General features: G+C 44.4%; 1 protein-coding gene across 1 annotated transcript in view; it reads right to left on the reverse strand.

Moving 5' to 3' along the window:
- Positions 1 to 24,209, reverse strand: part of MUSK (muscle associated receptor tyrosine kinase) — a 192,264-nt gene that overhangs the window by 147,325 nt on the left and 20,730 nt on the right. The window contains exon 5 of the mRNA XM_086962104.1: positions 18,952 to 19,111. Coding sequence (XP_086818230.1) covers positions 18,952 to 19,111 — 160 coding nt within the window. The remainder of the gene's footprint in view (positions 1 to 18,951; positions 19,112 to 24,209) is intronic.

Raw genomic sequence — 24,209 nt, forward strand, 5'->3', positions numbered from 1 at the left:
AGGGAGTAAGGGCAAAATCTTCCTGATGGATTTGAGGAGCCCGAAGCAAGTCCCAGCGATTTTTTTGGCTTGAGTCTTAAAAGACAGTTCTTTTTCAAGCCAAATTCCCAGGCTCTTAATCTCAGACTTGGGAGCAGGGGGTTCACCCAAGCAGGGGGGCCAGATATTCTGAGGCAGGGAGAGCCCCTTCTGGCCAAGGAGGAGAATGTCTGTCTTAGAGCCGTTAAGTTTCAGTGACGAGCTATTCATCCATCCTTGAATTTCAGCAAGACAGTTGTAGAGGTCAGATGGTTCTTGGTTTGGGTGAGATAGAGACACCACTAATTGAGTGTCATCAGCGTAGCTGATGATTTTCACTCCGAACGGGTTGACAACCTCCTCCAATGGGGACATGTAGACATTAAATAATGTCGGGCTAAGGATGAGCCCTGGGGCACGCCACAGTGGAGGGGGGTTTCGGGGGAGCGGATGTCATTCTCCCAGACCTGAAAGGAGCGGTGGCCAAGGAATGATTTGAACCAGCTCAGGGCGGTGCCCTCAACACTGATGTTCTTGAGTCGCTGGATTAGGACCCGATGGTTGACGGTGTCGAAGGCCGCACTGAGGTCCAGGAGGATCACTGCCACTGATCCTCCTGCGTCCAAAAGGGCTCTGGCCTCCTCCACTGCAGCCAGTAGGGCGATGTCAGTGCCCTGCCCTGGGCGGAATCCAGTTTGCGAGCTTCTGAGCAGGTTGTTGGTCTCCAGAAACTGCGAAAGCTTTTTATTAACTAGCTTTTCAGCGATTTTACTGGTTCCGGGGAGGAGAGAGATTGGCCTGTAATTGGCCAAGTCCGAGGGGTCCAGAGAAGGTTTTTTAAGTAGTGCTTTGACAACAGCCGCTTTCCAGCTGGGGGGAACTTTTCCTTGGAGCAGGGAGGCGTTGATGAGCTGAGTGAGTGGGGGGACGATAGTGGGGGTCACTTTCTTGAGGATGCGTAGGGGAACCGGGTCCCTGGGGGATCCGCTTTTGATAGTGTCCAGCGTGGTTGAGACCTCTTCATCGGTGACTGGTCCGAGAGAGATTAGACGGGGAGTGGTAGGGTTCGAGTTAATGTAACCTTCCCCACTGATGTCAATGGGTGGAAGAGATGCCAGAATTTTATGAATCTTCTCCTCAAAGAATTTGGCCAGTTTAAGGCATTTCTCTTCAGCTGCCTTGGGGTCTGGCGGATTCTTTGGTGCAGGGTCTGGGGCTTTAAGTAATTCTTTTAAAATAATGTAAGTTTCCTTAGTGGAGCAGGAGGAATTTTCTATCCTTTCCTGAGAGAATGTGCTCTTGGTATTGCGGAGGGCTAACTTGTAGTTTGTTAAGGAGGTACGGTAGGCTTCTTTCTTGACTACCGATTTATCCTTCCTCCAGGAGCGCTCCGTTCTTTTACACTCCTTCCGTAGGAGGTTTAGCTCGGGAGTGTACCAAGGGGCAGGGCTCACTCTTTTAATTCGCTTGAGGGTGGTAGTTTTAGGGAGAAGTTTATCCAATGAAGTAGTGAGCCAAGAGTTGAACTGATCATCAGCACTAGTGATAGTTTGTGCCAGCGTCGGTCAGTGACCCGAATTTTGGCCTGTTGGGTGGGTGGAATGAAAAGATGCCAGGAGATGGGTATTAAAAAATGATCTGTCCAAGGAAGAGGAAGGGGGGTGCCGGTGGTGAGGTCCGTGATGTTATGCTGGACTTTTTTGTTGTTGCTGTTTTATGTATTCTGGGCACTTTACTACTGCTGGTCAGTGCTAAAGGGTAACTGCTCCCTGTGTAAATTGTGATTTTGATTGGTTATCCATGATTGGAATATTTTATTAACTAGTAAGCCCCTCGTAAAGTGCACTGTGTGTGCCCAAATGCTACTAGTGATCCTGCAGCACTACCCACATGAGAAGCCCTGTAAACGTGTCTCAGGCCTGCCATTGTAGTATCTGTAAGTGCAGTTTTAAACTGCCATGTCGACCTGGCAAGTGCAACTACTAGGGTAGGCCCAAGGTACCCCATGGGAAGGGTGCAGTGTATGTGAAATTGATGACATGTACTGGTGTGTTTTACCTATCCTGATAGGGAAATACTGCCAATACCTCTCATAAGTTATAATTGAAGCTGCCTTGTAACATTTTACAAATGTATCTTTCAATGGGGGCGTGGCAAAGATGGTGGCTACAGTGGACGTTACTTAAAGAGCACCGCAGCCTGCCCTTCTAACATACAACATTTCTCCTGCCATTTCCGCTGCCCCGCACCTGCACTGGCATCCCCGTTCGTGGTGCGAGTGGGGGCTGTGCAGGGGTGCAGCCTGGAGCTGGTGATGCTGGACCTCGCTGTGTTGTAGGCTTGGCCTTGCATGTGTTGGGTGCCCCGGCTTGGACTGAGCTGGAGGATGGAAGCTAGCTGCTGGAACTAGACTATTGACGGTTAGGCGCTGCTGAAAGGAAGAGCCCCCCCTCTGCCTGCTGTACTTGGTGCCGCAAGGGGCTGGCCGAGTGAAGGCCTGAGCGGCTGCCCTGCATCAGAAGCTCTCTCCTCCATGACGAGCGAGGGCTGAGAGCAATGTGGCATTGGAGGTCTGACCTCTGGACCTGGACCTGCCCCCAGATGCATGATACCTTGCTAACGGGTCAGGTGCACACTGGTACAATGTGCCTCGAGCCCCTGGACCCACTGGAGGAGCACATGGCCTGGTGGAGACACAGAGGCCGCCTTACTTCGGATGTTGTGTCGGACCGGCATGGCCGACCCCCGGTGATATCCTGCAGACCATGGAATGTGGGCCGGCAGGGATAGCACGGAGTGCATGCTACACCTGAGGAGGTGCTTCGAGGCCTGCTGGATTCCTCTGGTGGAGTGGATTCTTCCTGTGACACTCTTGCTGTTGCTGCTGGACATCCTCTGGTGTTTAATTGGAGTGGACTGTGCCTGGTCCGAGCCTGCTCTCCCCACGGTGGCCACCCTAGATGCATATCCTACACCTGCATAGCCGAATGACGTGGGGCCTGAGATGATTCACACGCCGGAAAATTATTATATAGACAATTGCTCTTCAGTCTGAAGTACGCCAGGGGTAAGGACAGACCACAAGGGGGGCACAGCAGACAAAGACGGATCAGTACCTAGAGCAGGGAGGGACACTGAGGACTGATCCTCCAAGTGAGTCCCCTCTAGAGAGTGAGAGAACACATACGGACCCCACTGGGGCTCAAATACTTGTAGCTATAAAGGCCTCCAGTGCAGCTGTGCAGGCCAAAATCGACGCAATATCTCTAGATATTTGGACTCCAGCGAGATTACTTCTGCACAGTGGCAGAAAGGTCCCTCAATACAGCACGAAACATGTCTTAATTGCAGGGTTGGTTTCTACTTTGAAAGCGGCCCTCGCTGATTTGTCTGCCAAATCAAGTGGCTCTGGAGCACAAAGCAGAGGATGCAGAGGGCCATTCCTGGAGATGTAATTTACAATTTGCTGGGTTTCCGTAGAGAGTGGAGGGTAAGACTCCTGAACTTTTTCTTGAAAATTGGATTAAAACAGCTCTCCCTGCGGCTGAACTGTCCTCCATTTTTATGATTAAACGTGATCATCATGCCCTTATGCTGGTGCCCAAGTGGGAGCAATGCCTCACATGCTTATTACAAAGATCCTAAATTACAAAGATCGTGACTGTATCCTCAAAGTTGTAAGTCGAGATGGTAACCCCACTTTTGATAATTATACCATCTGTATTTTCCCAGATTACAGGTGTATGGTGCAGCAACAGACAGGGGGGATTAAAACAGAAATTGAGGGTAATGGAAATGCAGTATATGCTCTTTTATCCTGCCAAACTAAAGGTCATCCATGGAGATCGTACTCATTTTTTCACTACCCCGGAGGCTGCCTGGGATTGGCTGGAGATGTGAAGCAAAGGGCAGACCCTGGCTTCGCGGGTCACAGATGGGCGGCCCTCTGGTGTGAGGAAATAGCAGAGGGAGAACAGACGGGGTTGGCGGAGCAGATGTGCCTCCTGTTCATCCCAGCGAGTTGTGGTGCGCCATGATCAGGGCCGGACTGGGAGCCGAAATCGGCCCTGGTAAACTGCTCGGCCATCCCTCTGGCGGGCAGGGGTGATGCTGCAGAGATGTTTGAAAGGGACAATTTCAGCCGATTTTGTTACAGGTGGGCGATATTTCCGGCCCCCGATAACAAAAATGGCCCCCAGGGGACCAAAACCTGCCCCCAGCCTGGCGGCCCACCGTGGAAACGCCCGGTGCCCGCTATGGCCAGTACGGGCCTGACCATGATGATTCCCTGGACTTGGAGCAGCTGGACTCAGACAGCAAGTGAAGATAATCACTTCAAGTGGACCGATAGCTGCTGCAGGCTGAACATGAGGCGGCGAAGGCACTAGTGGAGGAAGTCACCACCTCCAACTCTGACCTAGTATGGGGGGTGCTGTGGAGGAAACCCCTCAAACTGCAGGCACTCCGGATGGTTGAAGAAACAGTGGGTTGCATGTGTTTGCTGTTGATTGTTGGCAGGGGGGCCATGTGCCTGACTATTCTGATGGAGAGTTGTGGCGACTGTAATATAATGGTGTATTTGTGGCTAGGACTCCGGGCCATGCGTTGTATGAATGGGATGGGCATTGGTATGATACGGGTGGGCGCCTCTCTCTGCCCCAACATCTTTTCATTGTTTCTTCTTTTTTTATTATCTCCCCGCGTTTTACCCTTTCTTTGATCTCTCTATGAGCAATTCTAAGACTGAGGGGTTGGCTGTGTGCTAGAGTATGTCTGGTATATTATGAAGTGTGTGTTCGAGTGAGTGGAGTGGCTAAGGGAAGGAAGGTGTGACTGGGGCTTGCCGCAGTGTGACTGCTGCTGGTGCACCTCCTAAGCCTGGCACTGTAACTTTTGTGATTGGGAGTGGGACACCAGTACAGACCGTGGTCCACTAGTTGTTTGGGTGGTGACAGCTTTTGTGAGTTGATTTGGATATTGAATATTGTTTATCTTCTGCCATTGTAGTGTGTGAGGGGTCACTAGATGACTGCTGATTGGAGCTGGCTTCCAGGGTGGGTTTTGAGGGATTTGATGATGATTGGGGAGGTACGAATCGTGTTATTGTTGTGTTTACCTGGTGGGTGGGGGGTTTTGTTCATTGTTATTGTGGTTTTTGGCGGCGATTGGTGGACAGAGCAGGGGTGGCCCACAGAGCACAGAGATTGGCCAATTTAAATGTATAATATGGAATGTGCAGGGGCTTAATTCTTTTGTGAAACACTATTGAGTGCAGACTTATCTCCGCAGACATGCTGCACATGTGGCATTATTGCAAGAGACACACCAATGGTATCCCGAAACTCAAAAGCTGCATAACAAATGGAGGGGTCAGATGTTTTCGGCCACTTATTCCACCTATGCTTGGGGAGTGGTAGTCTGGGTGGCCCCTCAGGTTCCGTTCCGGGTCCGCAGCTACACAGAGGACATAGAGTGAAGATATGTCTTGGTGCATGGATCAGTGGATGGGGTGGAGATATGTTTGCTGAATGTCTATGACCTGGATGTGAATGATGGTGGGTTCTATTTGAAATTGGAGAAGCTACTGCTTCCATATGTCGGAGTGCACATACTATGGGCAGGGGACTTTAACTGCATTTTTGATGGAACTCTGGATATGCACCCTTCGCAGTTACACACTAAACCCAACATGACAGCCGCTCTGCGGAAGGTAATGTATCATCTGCGCTGCATTGATATTTGGCATGAAACACACCCTGGAGTACAGGGATATACATGTTACATGCCTGCACACGCCATTTCTAGTAGGCTTGATAAATTCTTGATCTCGAGTGAGGCTGCAGCGGCCGCCGTGCTGGCGCGCACGTTGGGATGCTTTCCGTCAGACCACACTCCGGTGTTGATAGAATAGGGGGTAGGAGGTAGCAGGCTGAGAGTCCCTTTGTTGCGCCTGCATCCCAAGGCCCTTAGCGACACCTTATTTCAGGAGGAGCTTTGGAGGGCATTTGCTGGATATTTTGATACTAATTGGTCATCCACCATTAGTAGGCCATTAGAGTGGGATGCACTGAAGGTAGTGACACAAGGGGAATGCCTGTCAAGAGTTGGGGGTACAAGGAGATGTCTGGAGAGGGAGCTTACTGAGGCTGAAGACCTGTTGGCATGACTACAACTTGGGGGACATGTGATGGAACCGCACTGTGAGACACTACTGCAGGCCCAGCATCAAGTAGGGGAAAATATGGAATAGACTGGATTGCCTAACTAGATGTGAATATCGCCAGTTACTGCATCAGGAGGGCGACAAGTCAGGGAGACTATTGGTGTGGCTACTGAAGTGGAAACACCCTCCCCGATTATACTGACACTCAAACATAATGATGGGCCAGAGGCCACCACACAGTTTGATGTTTACTCTCTGCGGTCAACAGGAAGGGTCGGTGTATTGATCCGGCCGAGATTGGGACGTTTTTACATAACCTACCCCATCTTATGGATACACAGAAGGCAAACTTGGGGGGGCGCTGTGACTCGAGGAGCTGCAGGAAGGAATACCGAACATGGCACGTTGTAAAAATCCAGGGCCGGATGTTTTTCCAGTGGAGTTCTTCCAGGCGTTTGCTGACCTCCTGCTCCCCCATTTACTCAAGACTTTACAGGAGGCAAATGAGCGCGGGTTCTGCCGCCATCTGTGTGGGAATCCTAGATTGTTATGCTCCCTAAGCCGGGTAAAGAACCACTTGACCCAGGCTCCTATCAGCCTTTATCCATGCTGGGGGTGGATGCCAAATTACTGGCCAATGTATTAGCAACACGTCGGGGCAAGGTAGTGATGCATTTTGTCCATGTGGACCAATGTGGGTTCATGTCGGGTAGTGGAACACGTGAATCTACAGCGACTCTCATGTGCTGCATTGAGTTGCAGATGTTGGTGTGCGGGCGGCGGTGGTCGCTTTGGACATCAAAAATGCATTTGATACCCTGAGATGGGATTACCAGTGGAAGGTCCTGGGGAGAATGTTTTCTAAGTCAGGAGTTTATATCTTGGTTCTGCCTCATTTATTGTCAACTGATGGCCCGTGTTCGTAATGGGGGCCTTATATCTGAAGGCCTTCCCATTGAGAGGGGCACAAGGCAAGGTTGTCCCTTGTCCCCACTCCTCTTTGCCCTGACAATGGAGTCACTATCGATCCAGCTGCGACGAGATATGGTCTGGTGGGGTATTACTGTGGATGGCCGCACCCATGTAATGTCCTTTTATGCGGATGACGCACTGCTGTACATTCGTCACCCGGAGAGTATGGTACCTGCACTCTTGGATGGATTGGTCCTGTACTAAGTGGTTTCGTGGCTATACATTAATCACTAGAAGTCATTTATGTTCCTGCAGGCACCTCTGGTTGGGGGGGTGGGGCGCTGGGGCCTCCATGCAGTGGGGTTTCATTGGGAGCAAGACCATTTTCGCTATTTGGATACACAGGTGGCCCACGCTGCCGATGCTCAGTATACTTTGAATATGGGAGTAGTCATTCACGGGTCTGGGGGTATCTATTCAGTTCTGGAACAGCCTACCCCTCCCAGTCATGGGGTGAGTGGTCTTGGCCAGGATGGTTATGCTTTCCTGTTGCCTCTATGCTCCTCAGAATTCATTTTGTTTTATCCCAAAGTCTGCCTTTGCCACCATAAATGGTCTCCTGATCACATTGGTATTGGCCGGGAAGGGCAGGCGGGTGTAACTGGAAGTGCTGAAACTGGATATGGACTCAGGGAGCTTATGTCTCCGGACTTGCGAGCTTGCTGCAATATGAGATGCAGTAGTGTGCTGAGGGTCTGAATGCGGAGAAAGAGTTATTGGCAGACTGGGGCGCGGGGGTGGAGCTACTGAAATACCTCATGATGGGCTCCCGGACTCCTCCGGATGCCATGGTTGCCTGGTTCATCAGGTCAGGTGGACCTGGGACGTTTGTTTGTCCTGGTCCTGCGCAGGGCCCCATAGGAACGGTTGCTCCCCCTCTGTTGGATCCAGGACTTCTGTTAAATACAGACTGTGATGGACCTCGTGATATAGGCAATGCTTCCAGACTAACCTGGGGACACGCATACCTTGTCATTATTGCTCGACCCAGGCACCTCTAGGGGACTGATCTGCATATATAAGGCCTTGAAGGCGAATGGTAGGGTTGATGTGTCAAAAATCCAAGATAGATGGATGACTGACCTGCCACAGCCACTTATGGAGGGCGAGTGGCGACAAGCGTTTGCACAGGTACGGGAGGTTACTAGTAACGTAAGCTGGAAGCTCATGCTATTTTTTTATTGGCATCACTTGTATCTGACGCCCCAGAGGTTATCAAGGTTTGATGCAAAATGACCTTCGACGTGCCCCAAGTGCAGTGTGTGGCCCGCGGCAGGGATTGTGCCCGGCTTCAGATATATTGGGCAGAGGTACTGCGTGTGCTGTGGGAGGTCATGAGTGTAAGTGTTGAGGTGTTGATTAAGGTTTGTCTCCTGGTCGCAGTCCCAATCCCCAAGTTTGCCCTCCTGGGACTCATGCTGACTAAGCACACCATTGCCATACACTGGACACATCCTCCACCCCACGGCTGGATAAATGGAGGGCTGACCTGAGTGGGGCTTGGCAAAGGAGCACCGTCAGTGCTCGGTTCACACTGATGAGAACATAGAGCATGATCTGGAGGCCTGGATGGACATGTTAGAGAGCCTGCTGTCAGATGGGAAGTCGGATGAGGTGGCTATGGCCTCTCCGTGGATGGCGACCTTGCTACCCCACGTTGACACTGGAGGATGGCCCCTTGACTGGTCGACTGAGTCGATATACAGTTTGTGACTATGTAGTGTATGTGTGGGAGGAGTGACCAGAGGCTGCACAGATTGTGGGACAGGCTGTGGACTTGAGTGTGAGCATGGGAGGACATTTGTGGGTTGGTACTCTCTGGTCCCCCAACTATAACTGTGGAAAAGATAGATCATATACTTATATTAACATATCGAGCCACTTAAAATCACTACCTCACGCATGCATTTCGATTGACCCCGTGCCCAAGTGAGATGGTGAACTACCCCAGCAACTGGTGGGTGGGGGGCCTGCTCAGGTGTATAGTTAGTTCCTACCCCCTGTTCAAGGATACTTTAGGGAATACTGCCCAACTGCCTGTCCCTGCATAGTTTGTTGTTTACTATTATGTTTTTTCCATGCATAACTCACTCCTATGGGAGTTGTCCTGTGTGTTACATATGAAGATGTGTGCCTTGCAATGTCGCTCCGAGGCCGACAGCATGGGCAACCATTGAGGCTGATGTGATAATCTGCGCTAACAACCTGAAATGCAAGGCAACATGTGATTTGTTTTTTCCATTGCTCCGTGACCTTGAAGGACAACATGTAATGTGATACTTGTGCAAGTCTGAATAAAAGACAAGTAAAAAAAAAAAACATTGTCACGGAATGCCGGTGGGTGTCATCTGCTAAAGATGTATAACATACAGACCAATAAAAATATATCTTTTTTACATTTTACTTTCATTAGGGAAGAGACAGCGATTTGGAGTTTGGGGTCTCCAAGCTTAGAATTGAAAAATGCTTCTTTTAGTGAAGTTGTTTTTTAAATTGTGTTTGAAAATATCACCTTTATAAAGTTGGCATTTTCTTGTTTAACCATCCGGTGCCTTTGCCTGCCGCTGGAATCAAAACCTGGCTTAGACTGACAAGTGTCTGTTTGTGCATTCCCTCTAGAAAGTCACAGAAAGGGAGTTGAGGGATACCCTGCATATCTTGTAGGCCCATTACCAGGTTGATGGGTCTTCCTGAGATAGAATGGTGGGAGGAGTTGTCACTGACACTTGAATAAGGCTGTGCCTGGCCTCTCACAATGCTGTCTCCACCCCTCTGGAGTGTGTCTGGAGCCAAGACCAGGCAGGACAAGAACTTGTGCTCTACAAAGAGAATCTTTTGAAGAATGCCTACTTCAAAGACAAAAAGGGGTATAGGTATTGGACCTAAAAAGACTTTTAGAGTTCTTTTGGACTGAGGACTCTGCCAAGAAGAAGAGCTGACAAGCTGGCATGAGGAGTACTGCCCCACTGCTGTGTGTTGCTTTGCTGGGTTGGCCTGCAGTTGCTGCTTCTGTACGTGGGCAGTGAAAGAACTGGACTTTTCTTTCTGAATCCTGCTTTCCAAGGTTATCCAAGGGCTTGTGTGTGCTTGCCTCCTGTTGCAAGTCTCGGGCCATCAAATAATTCACCTGCAGCATCCATGAACTCCACTGCTGGGAGTTTTGCCTGCCAAGTGGAGGCAACTTCAGTTCTGGGCCACTGGAGGTGTTTGCTGTGCTGCAAACATCCAGAAAAGGATTGCCATTGCCTGCACCGATGCCTTGGTCACCGCTCGTTGGGTGAGCAAGGCACCAAACTCAACAACAACACAGCCCTGATGCCAGCCCTGTATATCGACTCCGATGTCATCACCGATCCCACTGCCAACACCTAAACCAAGGGCACAGCTCGTGGAGTGCACAAAGCACCACCCCCATGCCTGTCAACGCCAGCGCCTCCCTAGCACCATCGCAGAGGCGATAACGGACGTGGGTGATATCCTGAACTCATTGACACTGCACCATCGTACGGAACAGATGCCTCACAGCTGATGGTGCCTCACCTCCCGTGCACTCAGGACACAACACCTCACCTCCCTTCCCCTGTAAGGACTCTACACCTCACCTCCACTGTAAGGACTTGACGCCGTGGTTTTTGCTACGTGGGGGGACTCCAGATCACAGGACTCTTTGCGCCGGAGGCGCTGCCAGCTGATCTGGGCAGGACCATCATGCATGATAAAGCGCCACCCTCATTCCCGCAGTGCGGGATGCCATAGTTGTTACTGCATGGGGGGACTCCAGGTCGCAGGACTCTTTGCACCAGGAGGCGCTGCCAGCTGATCTAGGCAGGACCATCAAGCGTTATAAAGTGCCGCCCTCACTCCAGCAGCGTGGGACACAGTAGTTGTTGCTGTGTGGGGGACTTCAGGTTCCAGGATTCATTGCGCCTGGAGGTTCTGCCAGCTGATCTGGGCAGCACCATCAAGCGCTATACAGCAATGCTCTCACTACCGTAGCATGTGACGCTGTAGTAGTTGCTGCATGGGGGACTCCAGGTCCCAGGACTCCTTGCGCCAGGAGGTGCTGCCAGCTGATCAGAGCAGGAACATTAGGCTCTATAAAGCACCGCCCTCACTCCTGCAGTGTGGGACGCCGTAGTTGTTGCTGCATAGTGGGACTCCAGGTCCAAGGACTCTTTGTGCAAGGAGGCGCTGGCAGCTGAAATGAGCAGGACCATCAAGCGTCGCTCTCACTCCCTCAGTGCAGGACGTGTACTAGCTGCGCCTGGTCAAAGCCAGGGCCAAGGGCGGGCCCATCCTGCGCCCTTCAGCGAAAAGAAGAGGCAGGGCAGGGCCCCCCCCCATGGCTCTGCGCCAAATCATTGGAGATATTGACAAATATAAGTAGGTGAATAGTTTCTTATTTCTAAGCAAAGACAGGCCCTTAATGTAGATTTACAACTAAACTCGAGGAGTGTGGGATCTGGTACAAGTAGAGTCCTGACTGAGAGTAAGGAAATCTCACCATGACATAGACAGTACGAGATCCAGTGCCTGATTTGTCATCCATCATTTAATTAGTATTGCCTTTGCTTTGAGTGCTATCCTTGATTGTTTAATATATCTTAAATTTGGTGGGCAATTGTGACTCTGGGATGATGTAAATTGTTGGAATTGTCAATTAGAAGATCAAATATTACAAGGGATATGATAAATCCAACTAGGGTTCACAGTAAGGAGAAATAGTGAGCATTCAACATTTTAGGAATGGGCAAAAAGAAGGACTGAGAGGCTGTGGTAGGGAAGGGAAGGATAGCAAAAACAAAGAAAAGTGCAGGGGAGAATTGTACCCTAGCTGCAATTGACTATTTAATTGCAGAGTTAGAATTTATATTATCTGATCAGAAGAAACCTGCTAGTGCAGGAAATAAACAATAACAGCTTTCTGCAAAAAGCAGGGGAGTGCACATTGCACAGAACCCTTAGTATGTAATACTATTGTTCATCCTCCTCCCTCATGATGAAGGGCCCCTTCATTAGTTTCTCCTTCTAGTTAAAATGGTACAAAGGAATCCCTTAAGGTTATCTCTCCCAGTGTTTTTGTCTTGAATGCCGTTGAAAATGGGTGTGGGGACATAATTTCAATAGGCTGTTCAAACAGATATGAACCACTATTGCCTTGGAATGGCCAGAAAGTATAGAAAATAAAAGAACTCTGCAAAATTATAAGGGCAATAAAGCAGTTATGAACACAAGGCAGTCTAAACTTCAAATGAATATAGTCTTTCAGTTAATTCCAAGAATTCCAATAACTTGACGACCTAGCTTCACTCGAACCTAGATGCTCTGACTAATGAGGTTATAGCTCTGAAAAAACTAATTGGTGAACTAGTAACATGGCAATTGGAACTGAGGCAGTTACTACTAAGCACACCATTGGGAATAATAGGATAGGCCAAGCCAGCATTATACAGGATCAGAGGCCACAAATTCTACTACCTCAACCCTTTACCCACTGAGTGCTAGCTAGTCAATTAACTACTAACATAATATATTCAGATAACCCAACCGCAAATAGAGGGTCAAAAACAAATGTGCAGAATGTAGGACCTTGTTCTATAAGAGGTTACACAAAGGTGGGGGTTAGATATGGTAAGGGGCTCTGGTAGTTTTGGGGCAAGTGTGAATCTGACCATTAACTAACCTCCATTATCCTGTAGACGCTGCTAGAAGCTCGAAGTACAGACCAGTAATAGGAGGGCCGCTAAGATCTCAACCATATGCAGATAATAGATATTCCTCTACTCAGCATCTCGGTACACATAAGAATAGACACAAAAGTGGAGTCTACAAGGTATTCAAGACTAATGTTACAAAGTTGAAACAGTGTGGTTGGGAGGAGAGGACTCTTTGAAGAACAAGGTAGTACATTGGATTAGGCATTGCTGTCAATGTTTATCCATAGTAAGATCTGATATAGTTGAGGCCGAACGGCTTTAGAGCACCGGTTGGAATTTAGATGACATGCTGTTAGTATTTAGGTCAATGCCCATTGCTGATGGCCAGATAGCTCTTGACTTACTCATCTATTCATGGAGTCTAGGATAAGATTTAAGTTGAATATGGCTAATACTGAGAAGGATTATTCCCAGAGGAAACGGTTGGAGCCAGGCAATATCACTCATATCCTCAGGTCGATGACAATTTAGAATCTGTTGAGTGACTGAAAAAATGGGCTACCAATAGAGCCAACAGTGATCCCACATTGAATCTTTGTGGGGTTGCTATTATTTCTTCAATGACGGGCAAAATGGAGAGCCAGGAAGCCCAGGTAGAGAGCAGAGTATTTATTACCCCATTTTGCAATAGAAACATAGATGCTGAGTGTAGACCTGATATCAATCCTAAGATACGAGCACCAAATATCTTAATGATTTATTGGAATATTTTGGAGCATAAGCAAAAACTGATAGACCCAGACTGGCAGGAATATATGGGGAAATTTGATCTCGGTTTGCTCCAAGAGACTCTACATAAGTTAGGATATAGGACGTTTAGTGTTGGTGCAATCCACTCCAAAAGGGGGAGGCCCTCTGGTGGATTGGCTATATGGGTAAAATTCTATCTAGATATATAACTATGGACGTTATGAATATACCCTCGCCAGAGATTTTAGGGTGGATTTATATGTCTTTTATGTTAACATTAGACCAAGATTGTCCACTGTGGAGTCTGCAATGATCAACTTATTAGATAGAGTCCTTGATTCTGTGAGAATGAAGGGAGTTGATTTAATTGGTGGTGATTTTAATTGTAGATTTGAGCCAGTAGCGGGACTGGAATCAATGCTAAAGGAGGAAGACTTAGCCAGAAGTATTGCGACTCTAGATGCAGATACCTCTATTCCCTGCAGAGTAGGGGTTATGCCATTAGCACACTTTACCATAGAACGAGGGCTCAGACCCTGTAATGACCGGTTCCGTTTGGATAGTCCATGTGCATACACTTTCAAAAGAGGTGTTGTCAAGTCTAAAATAGACTATATCTTGGTTAGTGCTGCATATTGGTTATCTGAATGACTTTAGAGTGGACTCTAGGAAAGAAAGTGATTATTTTCCATTGTGTTTAACTGTGACAGGGAGGTTGATTGAAGCTTGAGCTGTTGACATCATGAATAATCCTCCCGAACTGACAATTAGTAATACTCGTAGGACAGATAAATGGTCCCATATATTCAATAAAGTTGAGTCTCTGAATGGCATTTATAACGTCTTTTTTGATGCTTGTATCCCCTTTAGTGATGTATGCCCACCTGATATACCAAAAGTGCAAATTCAGCACAGTCTGGTCGAGAACATGAACGTTTTTCTGACTAAACCTAAAAAAAAAAAGGTCAAAATTTAGGTGCATTAAGCAGTTTATCTAATTCTCCCTGTTATAACGAAGAGTATTTGCTAGCCAAGAGAAGATTACTCATGGCACTTAAGGCCAACAATGTTAAACAAATAAGGCATCTTAGGGCAGAATATAAAAAAGTGCTAAATATGGTGTCAACCAGTTGGGATGAGGGAACCTGGAATGACATTATTGCGGCTAGAATTAAAGATCAGGCTACATTTTGGAGAATAATAACGTATGGTTGCATAGAGGGTAGTACTAATATGATAACCACCTGGATCCAGGTACTTGGAGTAGACATTTTTCTAAGCTGTACTCTGGGGTCCCAGAGCCTCGCACGAATCCTATTGGACTCTCCCAGGCCCCTTCTCATCAAACAACAGCATCTATTCTTCACTTTAGTAAAGAAGAGACTAGGGTAGCCATTGACATCATTGAAGCAGGGAAGGCCCCAGGACCCGATAACATACCAGGGAACCTTTTGAAGCACAATCCAGAAAAATGGGTACAATATGTCAATGTGTTAAGTTTTGCGGTGGATTCAGGGGCGCCAATAATAAATTCATGAAATCTTGCCTATCCACAAGAAGGGCAGCAAGCAAGACCTGGCCACTTAAAGGCCTATAAATCTAGTTTATAACCTGCAAAAAGTCGATGCAAAGCAGATGTTAAATAAACTGAGTCATTGGATAGACAAGAATGACATTCTCTCACCATGCCTGGGGGGATTTAGATCCAAGATGAGCACGATTGATCAGGTGTTCAGACTTTCATGTATAGCCTGAAAATATGTTAACTTACAGGCTGAACATTTGTAGGTAGCTTTCATTGATTTGAAAGCTGGATTTGATTTACTACCAACGGAACTCCTATGAGAATCATTAAGACAACAAGGAGTAAGTAAAGAGATCCTGATACAGATAATCAGGTTCCATCAAGATAATTGCGAAAAAGTGCGTTGGGTACTGGGGGGGTGAACTCACTGTCCCTATTATGAGGGGGGTGAGACAGAGGTGCATTTTGGCACCCACTCTCTTCTCTTTATGTGAATGATGTTGCCCAGTATCTACAATATTGCACTTGTGATTCGCAGAAACAAGGAGGGGTCCCTGACACCTGCATGAATGTATGCAGACAACACAATTTTATTGTCACAGACTTCGAGGGGGTTGCAAAGATTACTCAATAGTTTCAGCAACTACTACAGATTGAAGGGCCTTGAAATAAACTCTAGTAAGAATAAATACATGACTATTAGACCCCACAAAAGTTTCAAGAAAGATATTGTTATTGGCCAAATTCCACTGGAGCATGTATCAAACTTTAACTACCTTGGAATAACAACTGATTCAAAACTTTCATGGAACCCCCATATTAAAAAGGCAAAAGTAGTTTTGCTTCCAAACTTTATGACAATTGTCAGTAAACACCAAGCTACTAAGTCTCAGGTGGTCTCTCCAGCACTAGAGGTTTAGAGATGTAGGGCTCAAACAGCAGCCCTTTATGGGGCGGAATTATGGGGTGGGGAGATTTTGAGTTCATTTGTGGTAGGAGAAAATAAAATCCTACAGACGTTAATATTTCTTCTCCAAAATACACCTTTGATCATATTTTCCTATGATATTGGTTTTAAGAGACTGGAACACCGAGCTGTTTTGAGACACTTATTATGCTGGTTAAGAATCTAGGTTACAGAAGAACTAAGCCCCTTTAGACAAGAATTGAGGGAGCTTCTGGAACTAGACCGCCAGCTCGCTTTCCCTTTGTTCGGCCATGTGTGGACCTGGTTTCATGAGTTGGGCCTGGGTCGTTTCTGGATTGACCCTGGTTCACTGATTGTACATTCTGAGAACGATTTAAAGCACACCTATTGGAAATTTATAATAACGAAGGTTAATCTTAATCGTAGACTAGGAAGAATTACTTCACAGTTTTTAAGTTTTCAGTTATTACAAAGTTTTGAACCTTACCATGATGAAATTCAACTACAACTAGCAAATACACTTGTCATGAAGTTTCGCTTTGAGACCCTTCAGATTAACACGATTACAGCTAAATGGTCTCCTGGTTGAACAGTAGAGGAAGAAACAAAATATACTTTTACGCCCGTTGGATGCCGAAGAAAATATTGCACTTATTTAATTATTTTGCCAGGTATATGCTGCTATGAGTAGAAAATGGGTCAAACCATTGTGCCTGAGAACTAGGAAATTTTCAGAGGCCTTAAGTATTTTCAAACCAGACAGTACATAGCTGATCATGTTTGGTGTCAGCACATTTCTGTTAGCTGTGAGTCTCATATGAAGGAAGAAAGGACTGAAATTGTAATGCTTTTATAGTAAATCATATTCTCTTTTTACATTAGTTTAATTTAAGTATTTATTACAATGATGAACTGTAAATAATTGTAAAAAATTATTGATGAATTTGTACTTATGTGTATTTTGTTAATGTGCTTTTTATGGTTATTTTAACCAAAATTAAAGCTGTATTGACTCAATGCCTGGCCTTCCCTTTGGCAGTAAATATCGACGCAGCCTCGGCACATCGAAGCCTCACCTCTGTGATGCAGTGCAACGTCTTTTGACTTCATAATTTTCCAAGGTACTGTTTGGGGTGGGGTGGCGGGGAGGTCATGTGACTCCGTGGCCGGCGCTCGCGCACCTCACTGTCAGTGCCGTACTGTGGATTTCTACCTGTGACAACGTTGAGATATCCTCAGCTGAAGCTATTGTCTTCTAATAGCTATATTTTTACTGTAAAACTTTGAAAAGTGATATCTTGAGTATGTATTTTGGATTTTTGTCATTTTGATCTTGTTTGGTTTAGATAAAGATACTTTATTTTTCTAAACTGGTGTCCATTTGCAGTTATTTCACTGTTTTACTGTGTGTGTTATGTGCCAAAATTTTACACATCGCCTCTGAGATAAACCTGGCTGCTCGTGCCAAGCTACCAAGGGGGTAAGCAGTGGTTATCTGGGTGTGCAGCCCCCTTACCTTGACTAGAGGGTAGGGTCCCTACTTGACAAGGGTGCATTTCTAACATTGTTTACAAGCCATAGGTCCTGATCTCAAATTGTGGCTAATCCAACAGAAATTCTTCTGCCGATTGTAATGGGTGTCTCTGAAACTTGTATAATTGGAATGAGAGAGGAGCATACCAGCTAGAGATGTGGCTCGGATCAATCAGGGTAAATTTATCTGTTAGTTTCTGTCACAGTTTTCAAAATGTCTGTGGTAGGATGTATCAGAGAGAATACATTTGATTTGCAGATAACAGGTTCATACACGTATGAGGAAGTTGTTTAATGATGTCTTAGAAGTGGAGAACTTTCGAAAATGGCTTGTGGCGTGAAAGCACTGTTGATCAGCAAGAGAATCATTTAAAAAAACTGGAAAGGTAAAATTAGACTGAATGTTGATCTGGATATTCTGAAAATGGAAATGTGATGTTTCCAGAAGACATTTTTTTAAATAAAAAAATATTTAATAGTCTATCCAGGATTTCCCATGTGGAATCACCATTAACGTGGACTGATTAGGCTTGACTGGCATGACTGTGAAGCCACCCTATTACAGATGTCACCGTTTGGACGTCATATTCTCACTCATCTCAAAGTACAGTTTGTGTCTAGGGGGCAGGAATCTAAAGCGTTAACATAATCTATGAGATGTCTAGCATGTACAACCAACAAAAAGCATGCAGCAATTAAAAAGTTGAAAAGTCAGTGATTGACCACAAAATAATACACTTTATAAGATCTTAATAAGAAAGATATTGGAACATAATAGAAAAGTAAATTTTTCATAAATGGGATTTACTGTTGAGGTGAATATACACCTTAAGCAGACACCCAGGATATTGTAGGATATTGCCAAATTTTACAGCCTCAAAATAAAAAGATTGTGGCCTAAAAAAAGCAAAGTTTGCAGAATTTTTGCGACACGGACTAAACATGCCCGTCATAAAAATACAATGGCTCAGATGTGGGGCAGCAAACCATCATTACACAGCATGACAGAACTTGGAAGACATATATTTGGTGACAGAGAGAATGCATATTCAAATGTGTGCTCTTGTCACCCCCTTGTTGTCAGGCACCCCAGCATCAAATACATTGTGCTGGAGGGAGCTGTTACTTTAGGCCCCTGCACCATCTTGCATAGTCAACACCATACAGAGAGTACACCTCTCTCCTGACAAGCCTCATTTTATTGGAGCAGCACAGGGTCAATAAAAGTAGGGTTTAATTAAAGATTTTGCCGGGGCATTTGTGAAAATCGTGGCATTTTTACCGGTATCCCAAAATCGTGATTTTTTTGCAAATTTACAAAATTGCAAAAACCTGGAGGGTCTGCGTAATATATGACCCAACCATTAATGTGTTTCATTGGGGTATTGGTTAAAGAGACACTTACCTGTTCCACAGAGGGGCACATTGCAGTATTCCCATCGCTTATTTGGGTCCATTGTATAGCACCATGGACGCTCACTCTCTCCTCCTGGATTACGACAGTAGTTTTCAGCATTTGACAACTCTGGAAAGACTTGAGGAGTTCTTTTGTGCGAATGAGGCACCTAAAAATCAACAGTTCATGTTTAGCATTGTATATTTAAACACTGTTCGGCTGATTCACAAACTTCTTAGTGCGCGTTTGCGGAACTTCCATGTGGTAAACACCCATGCGCACTAAACCCTCAGTAAATTACTGACTAAGGTCAGGAAATTAGACATTCCTAGCTAGTTGTCAAAAAACACCTTGGCAAAAATTAAATTATGTTGGGTCCACAAACATTTGTCAACCCTTATGCAGGAACACGTTTCTATACCTTGTGGATGACAGACAACAGGCACACAACATATTTCATGAAGCGCCAGGGAATGCATTTTTTCACTCAGAGAACCATTTTGAATATGAAGTAAAAAAAGTAACAAAAAATAGCGTGTCTACATTTCCACCTTTTTTACTTTAAGTGATTTCCTAAGTAAAAAATGATTGGCATAAGAATAATGGTTTATGAGTATGCCTGGAAATCTTTGTTTTGTGTAGATTTTCTTTGTAGGTGGAAGTCTTGAATGTCTAGATTTACACATTGTCTCTGACTCAGGCCAAGAGACCTGAAAAAAGTGGCCTCTGAGAGGAAGGACAGAGCAATAACAATCCATAGGCGCTGAATCATTCTGTGACACATACATACAGTATTAATATCTTTGAGAAGCGAAATATTCGATTATAATGAGAAGTATTTGCCTGTGCTTAATGACTGCAACCATCTGGCATAAAAGGATATTGTTTATAAGCTGGATAAATCACATTATATATCAATATGAAGCTGTAAAGAGGTCCTGCAGGCAGTAAATGTCCATTTTACTGGTTTAAGTTTTGCACAAACATTGACACATTGCCTCCGAAGTTAAACTTGCCAGCTCTGTGCCAAGCTACCAGAGGGTGAGTACAGGTTAATTTATGATGTGTAACTGACATACCCTGACTAGGATTGTGGCGCCTACTGTGAAAGGATCCTCTGGACACAGTATAAGGTATTCAAATATATGCTGTTATTGGAACTCGTACATCAGCTTCCAACCTTGTCTATGCCCTGAACTGAACTGCTGTATTCTTTTAAAAACCAACCTTTTTCTGTTGAACTTCTACTACAACATACTTCTAAATGACATCACAGTGTCATTACACATCATTACATTCTCCCACCTCCCCCCTAAAATAAATAAAACAACATTGATAAAAATAAAATGAAGCAAATAAATCAACAGCTTTCAATTAATCTTTCAGGTCTTCTTGAGGTTCTTTCAGGTCTTCTTGAGGTTCTTTCAGATCTTCTGTGTACCAATTCATTCTGTTGGTTAATTGAGTGTTCAATTTTGTGTTCTACATTTGGTGCGACTTTTCTGAAAAAAGACTTGTTTCTTGTTATTATTCTATTATCATTTCCAGCAGTCATTGCCGTGCCTTGAATTTCTTTTATTTCCAGAGGTATAGGATGAAATCTAGTTTGAGATGTCCTCACTTGTTGTTGCCGAACTAACACAGGATCACTAACTTGATAGTCATGACTTTGACATTTTCTTCCTTTTTCAGCATAATATTTCATTTTTTCTTTTGCTTATCTTTTTCTACCACTACTCTATGTAATTTTGGAGGAACAAATGGCAGCTGCGGCAAACAAGTTCGCCTTGACTGTCCAGACATTAGATATGAAGGGCATTTTCCAGTTGACACATGTGGAGTGTTTCTATAGTCTCTTCAAACTTGACACAATGCTTGCTTTATTGAAATTTGTGAAAGCTTTGCTCTTTGCACAGCTTTTTTCATTGTTGCCATCAGTTTTTCTACCATTTCATTAGCTCCGGGCCACATTGGAGTCATTTTCCTGTGTACTATTCCTAAATAGTTCATGAATTTTTGAAATTCATCTCCATTAAATGGTGGTCCATTATCTGTTTTTAATACAGTAGGGATTCCCCAAGTCGAGTATATTTCATCTAACACCGGAAGTACTATTGATGTAGATATGGACGAAATTGACTTTACAATAGGAAAACGAGAATACTCATCTAATATTGCTAGTAAGTAATGTCTAGAATCTAATGGTCCATAAAAATCTGCTGCTATATTGGACCATACAGCATCCAACAATTCAGACATGTGTAGTTCTTCAATTCCTTTTTCTTTTACAGTGCATTGACATTCATAACAAGTTTGAACAGCTTCTTTTACTTGTTTATCCAATCTCGGGAACCACAATTTTTCTCTCAAAAAATGTTTTGCTGTTGAGACACCTCAATGGCTTTCATGAGCTAAATCAATTACACGACGTTGAAGGTTTACTGGTATTACTATTTTATTTCCTCTAAGTAATATCCCTGAGGAAGTCACAGACAATTCTGAGCTTATGTTCTTAAATGCCAGTATATCATTTTGCCTGACATTTGGTTGAAATCGACTTCCATTAGTTATTAATCTCAACTTGTTTTCATGTAAACATTATTTTACTTCTTGCAATGTACTATCTCTTTGTGTTTCTTCAATTAGTTCATTTTCTTTAACAATTCCTGGAACTGCTGATCTGACTATGAAATGTATGTATTCCTCCACCTCTAGTTGTTGCTCATTACTTGTCTTAGATGGATGTCTAGATAAATAATTTGCTGTATTATATTATTTTCCTGGTTTATGAATAATTCTAAAGTCATAATCCATGAGCCTCATTCCCCCTCTCTCAATTCTTGGTGGCATTTTTGTTTTTGGATTTCCAAAAATGGAAACCAGAGCTTGATGATCGGTGATAATTACAAATGATTTTCCATAAATGAAATCATGAAAATGTTCACATGCCCAAACAACAGTTAAGCTTTCTTTCTTGGGCTGAGAATTTTTCTGTTCCACCTCAGATAAGCTTTTGCTAGCATGGGAAACTACATACTTCGGGGTTTCTCTTCCAGGTTTATGCTGCACCAAAATTGCACCTAGATCTACAGGCCTGGCATCCACTATTAGTTCTGTACACAGGTGTGGGTCAAAGTATTTTAAATTTGCCGCATTTGTCATTTCCAATTTTATTTTTTCAAATGCTTGTTCACAATTATTATTCCATTGAAATTGTTGTCCTTTCTTTGTCACTTCTCTCAGTGGTGAACTTACAGTTGCAAAATGTTTTACATATTGTGCACAATAACTTGCCATTCCAAGAAAAGTTCGTAGTTCTGTTATATCTTTCGGTCTCTGCATTGTATTTAGAGCTGTTATTTTAATAGGGTCTGGTCTCATCCCTTTTTCCGAGAATATTTGTCCAAAAAATGTTAATTCTTTTTTATTCATTTCACATTTCTTTTTATTCAAAGTTAAACTAGCTTCTTGAAGTTTTTGAAACACATTATCAATGCTTGATCATGTTCTTCCTGTGTCTATCCAAAAGCTAAAATATCATCACTGTAATTCATACAGTTTTGTACTGGCCTTATGACATTTGTTATAATGTCCTGTAAAATTTCGCAGCAGAACAGATCCCAAAGTTTAATTGTTTGTATCTAAATAATCCCAAGTGAGTTGAAAACATTGTTATGTATCTGGATTGATTATCAATTTCTAGTTGATGCCCTTTACATAAATCAAGTTTTGAAAATACTGTTGCTCCATTTATAGTGCTTATCATATCATTTAAATGAGGGCCTGGATACTGTTCTCTCTCAATAGCTGTATTAGGGATCCTCATGTCCACACATATCCTGATGTCATCGGTGTATTTTTTTGGAACAATAACAATGGGACTTACCCAAGGTGTTGGACCTCTTACTCCTTCAATTATATCTTGTTCAAGTAATAGTTTAATGTCTTTCTCGACTTTTTCTTGCATGTGAATTGGCATCATTCTATGTGTTTGTGCCACTGGTTTTATTGTCTCGTTTATGTGCAAAGTAATTTCTTTTTCTTTAAATTCATCTAGTCCCTCAAATAACTTAGGATATTTCTTTATAATTGGGTGATCTGTCGAAATATTGCAATTCATTGCTAATAAACCCATGAGCTGAGCAGTTACATTGCTTAGTAAGCAGGGGCCCGGAACTTCACCTTTTAATACATGTACATCTTTCTTACTTGATATGTCTCCATATTGTAAAGTTTCTTTAAACTTTCCTAAACATAGAATTGGATGTTTGGTGCCCCATTGGAAAATCCCATCCTCGTCGTCATTGTAAAAGGATCCTCTGGACATGGTATGATGTATTCAAATATAGGGCCTTATTTATGAGGCCGTGCGTCACTTTACGCCGCTGGTGCGTCACTTTTTGTGACGCACCAGCGGTGTAAAAAATGTGCCTTGTTGCACTATATTTACAAAGTGACCTATCAAGGAAGATGCATCACTTTGTAAACCCCTGCTCACATTATACCTGTGCCAGGTATATTGTATGCAGGGGGGGCGTTCTGGGGCAAGAAAGGGTCAGAGAAGTGACGCAGTGAAATCTAAAAGATTTCACTGCGCCACTACTAGGATGCAAATGCGCCAATATCTTACGCCTGCCTCACAGCAGGCGTGAGACTGACTCAAGCCCTTTCACATGGGGCTTGCCCCATGTGAAAGGACACATTGCTGGATTGCGTCACTTTTGCGCCATACAGATACGTCAGAAATACTGACGTATCCGTAGCTCCTTGCGTCATAATGCGTCATACACTAAATATGACACATCAATCATGTCGCAAGGAGGGCGCACTGAGAAGTGACGCATCGCTGCTTTCACGCAGCGATGCGTCACTTCTCATAAATGAGGCCCATATGCTTTTATTGGAGCTCGTACATCAGCTTCCAACCTTGTCTATGCCCTGAGCTGAACTGCTGTATTCTTTTAAAACCCAACCTTCTTCTGTAGAACTTCTACTACAACATACTTATAAATGACAAGACAGTGTCATTACACATCATTGCACCTACTTGGACAGGGTGCAAAACTCTGCCTCTAGAGACTCTAAGCAGTCAGAGACACACCATAAATTAATCTGTGCTCACTCTCTGGTAGCTTGACGCAGAGCAGGCAGGCTTAACATAGTTTATGTGTAAAGTATTTGTGCAACACTTCAAACAGTAACAGTGAAAACATCACAAAAAGACTCCACACAAGTCTAGAAACATAGATTAGGATTTGATAAATAAA

The sequence above is a fragment of the Lissotriton vulgaris genome, chromosome 3_1 (genome assembly GCF_964263255.1).
Source record: "Lissotriton vulgaris chromosome 3_1, aLisVul1.2, whole genome shotgun sequence".
Classification (NCBI taxonomy): Eukaryota; Metazoa; Chordata; class Amphibia; order Caudata; family Salamandridae; genus Lissotriton; species Lissotriton vulgaris.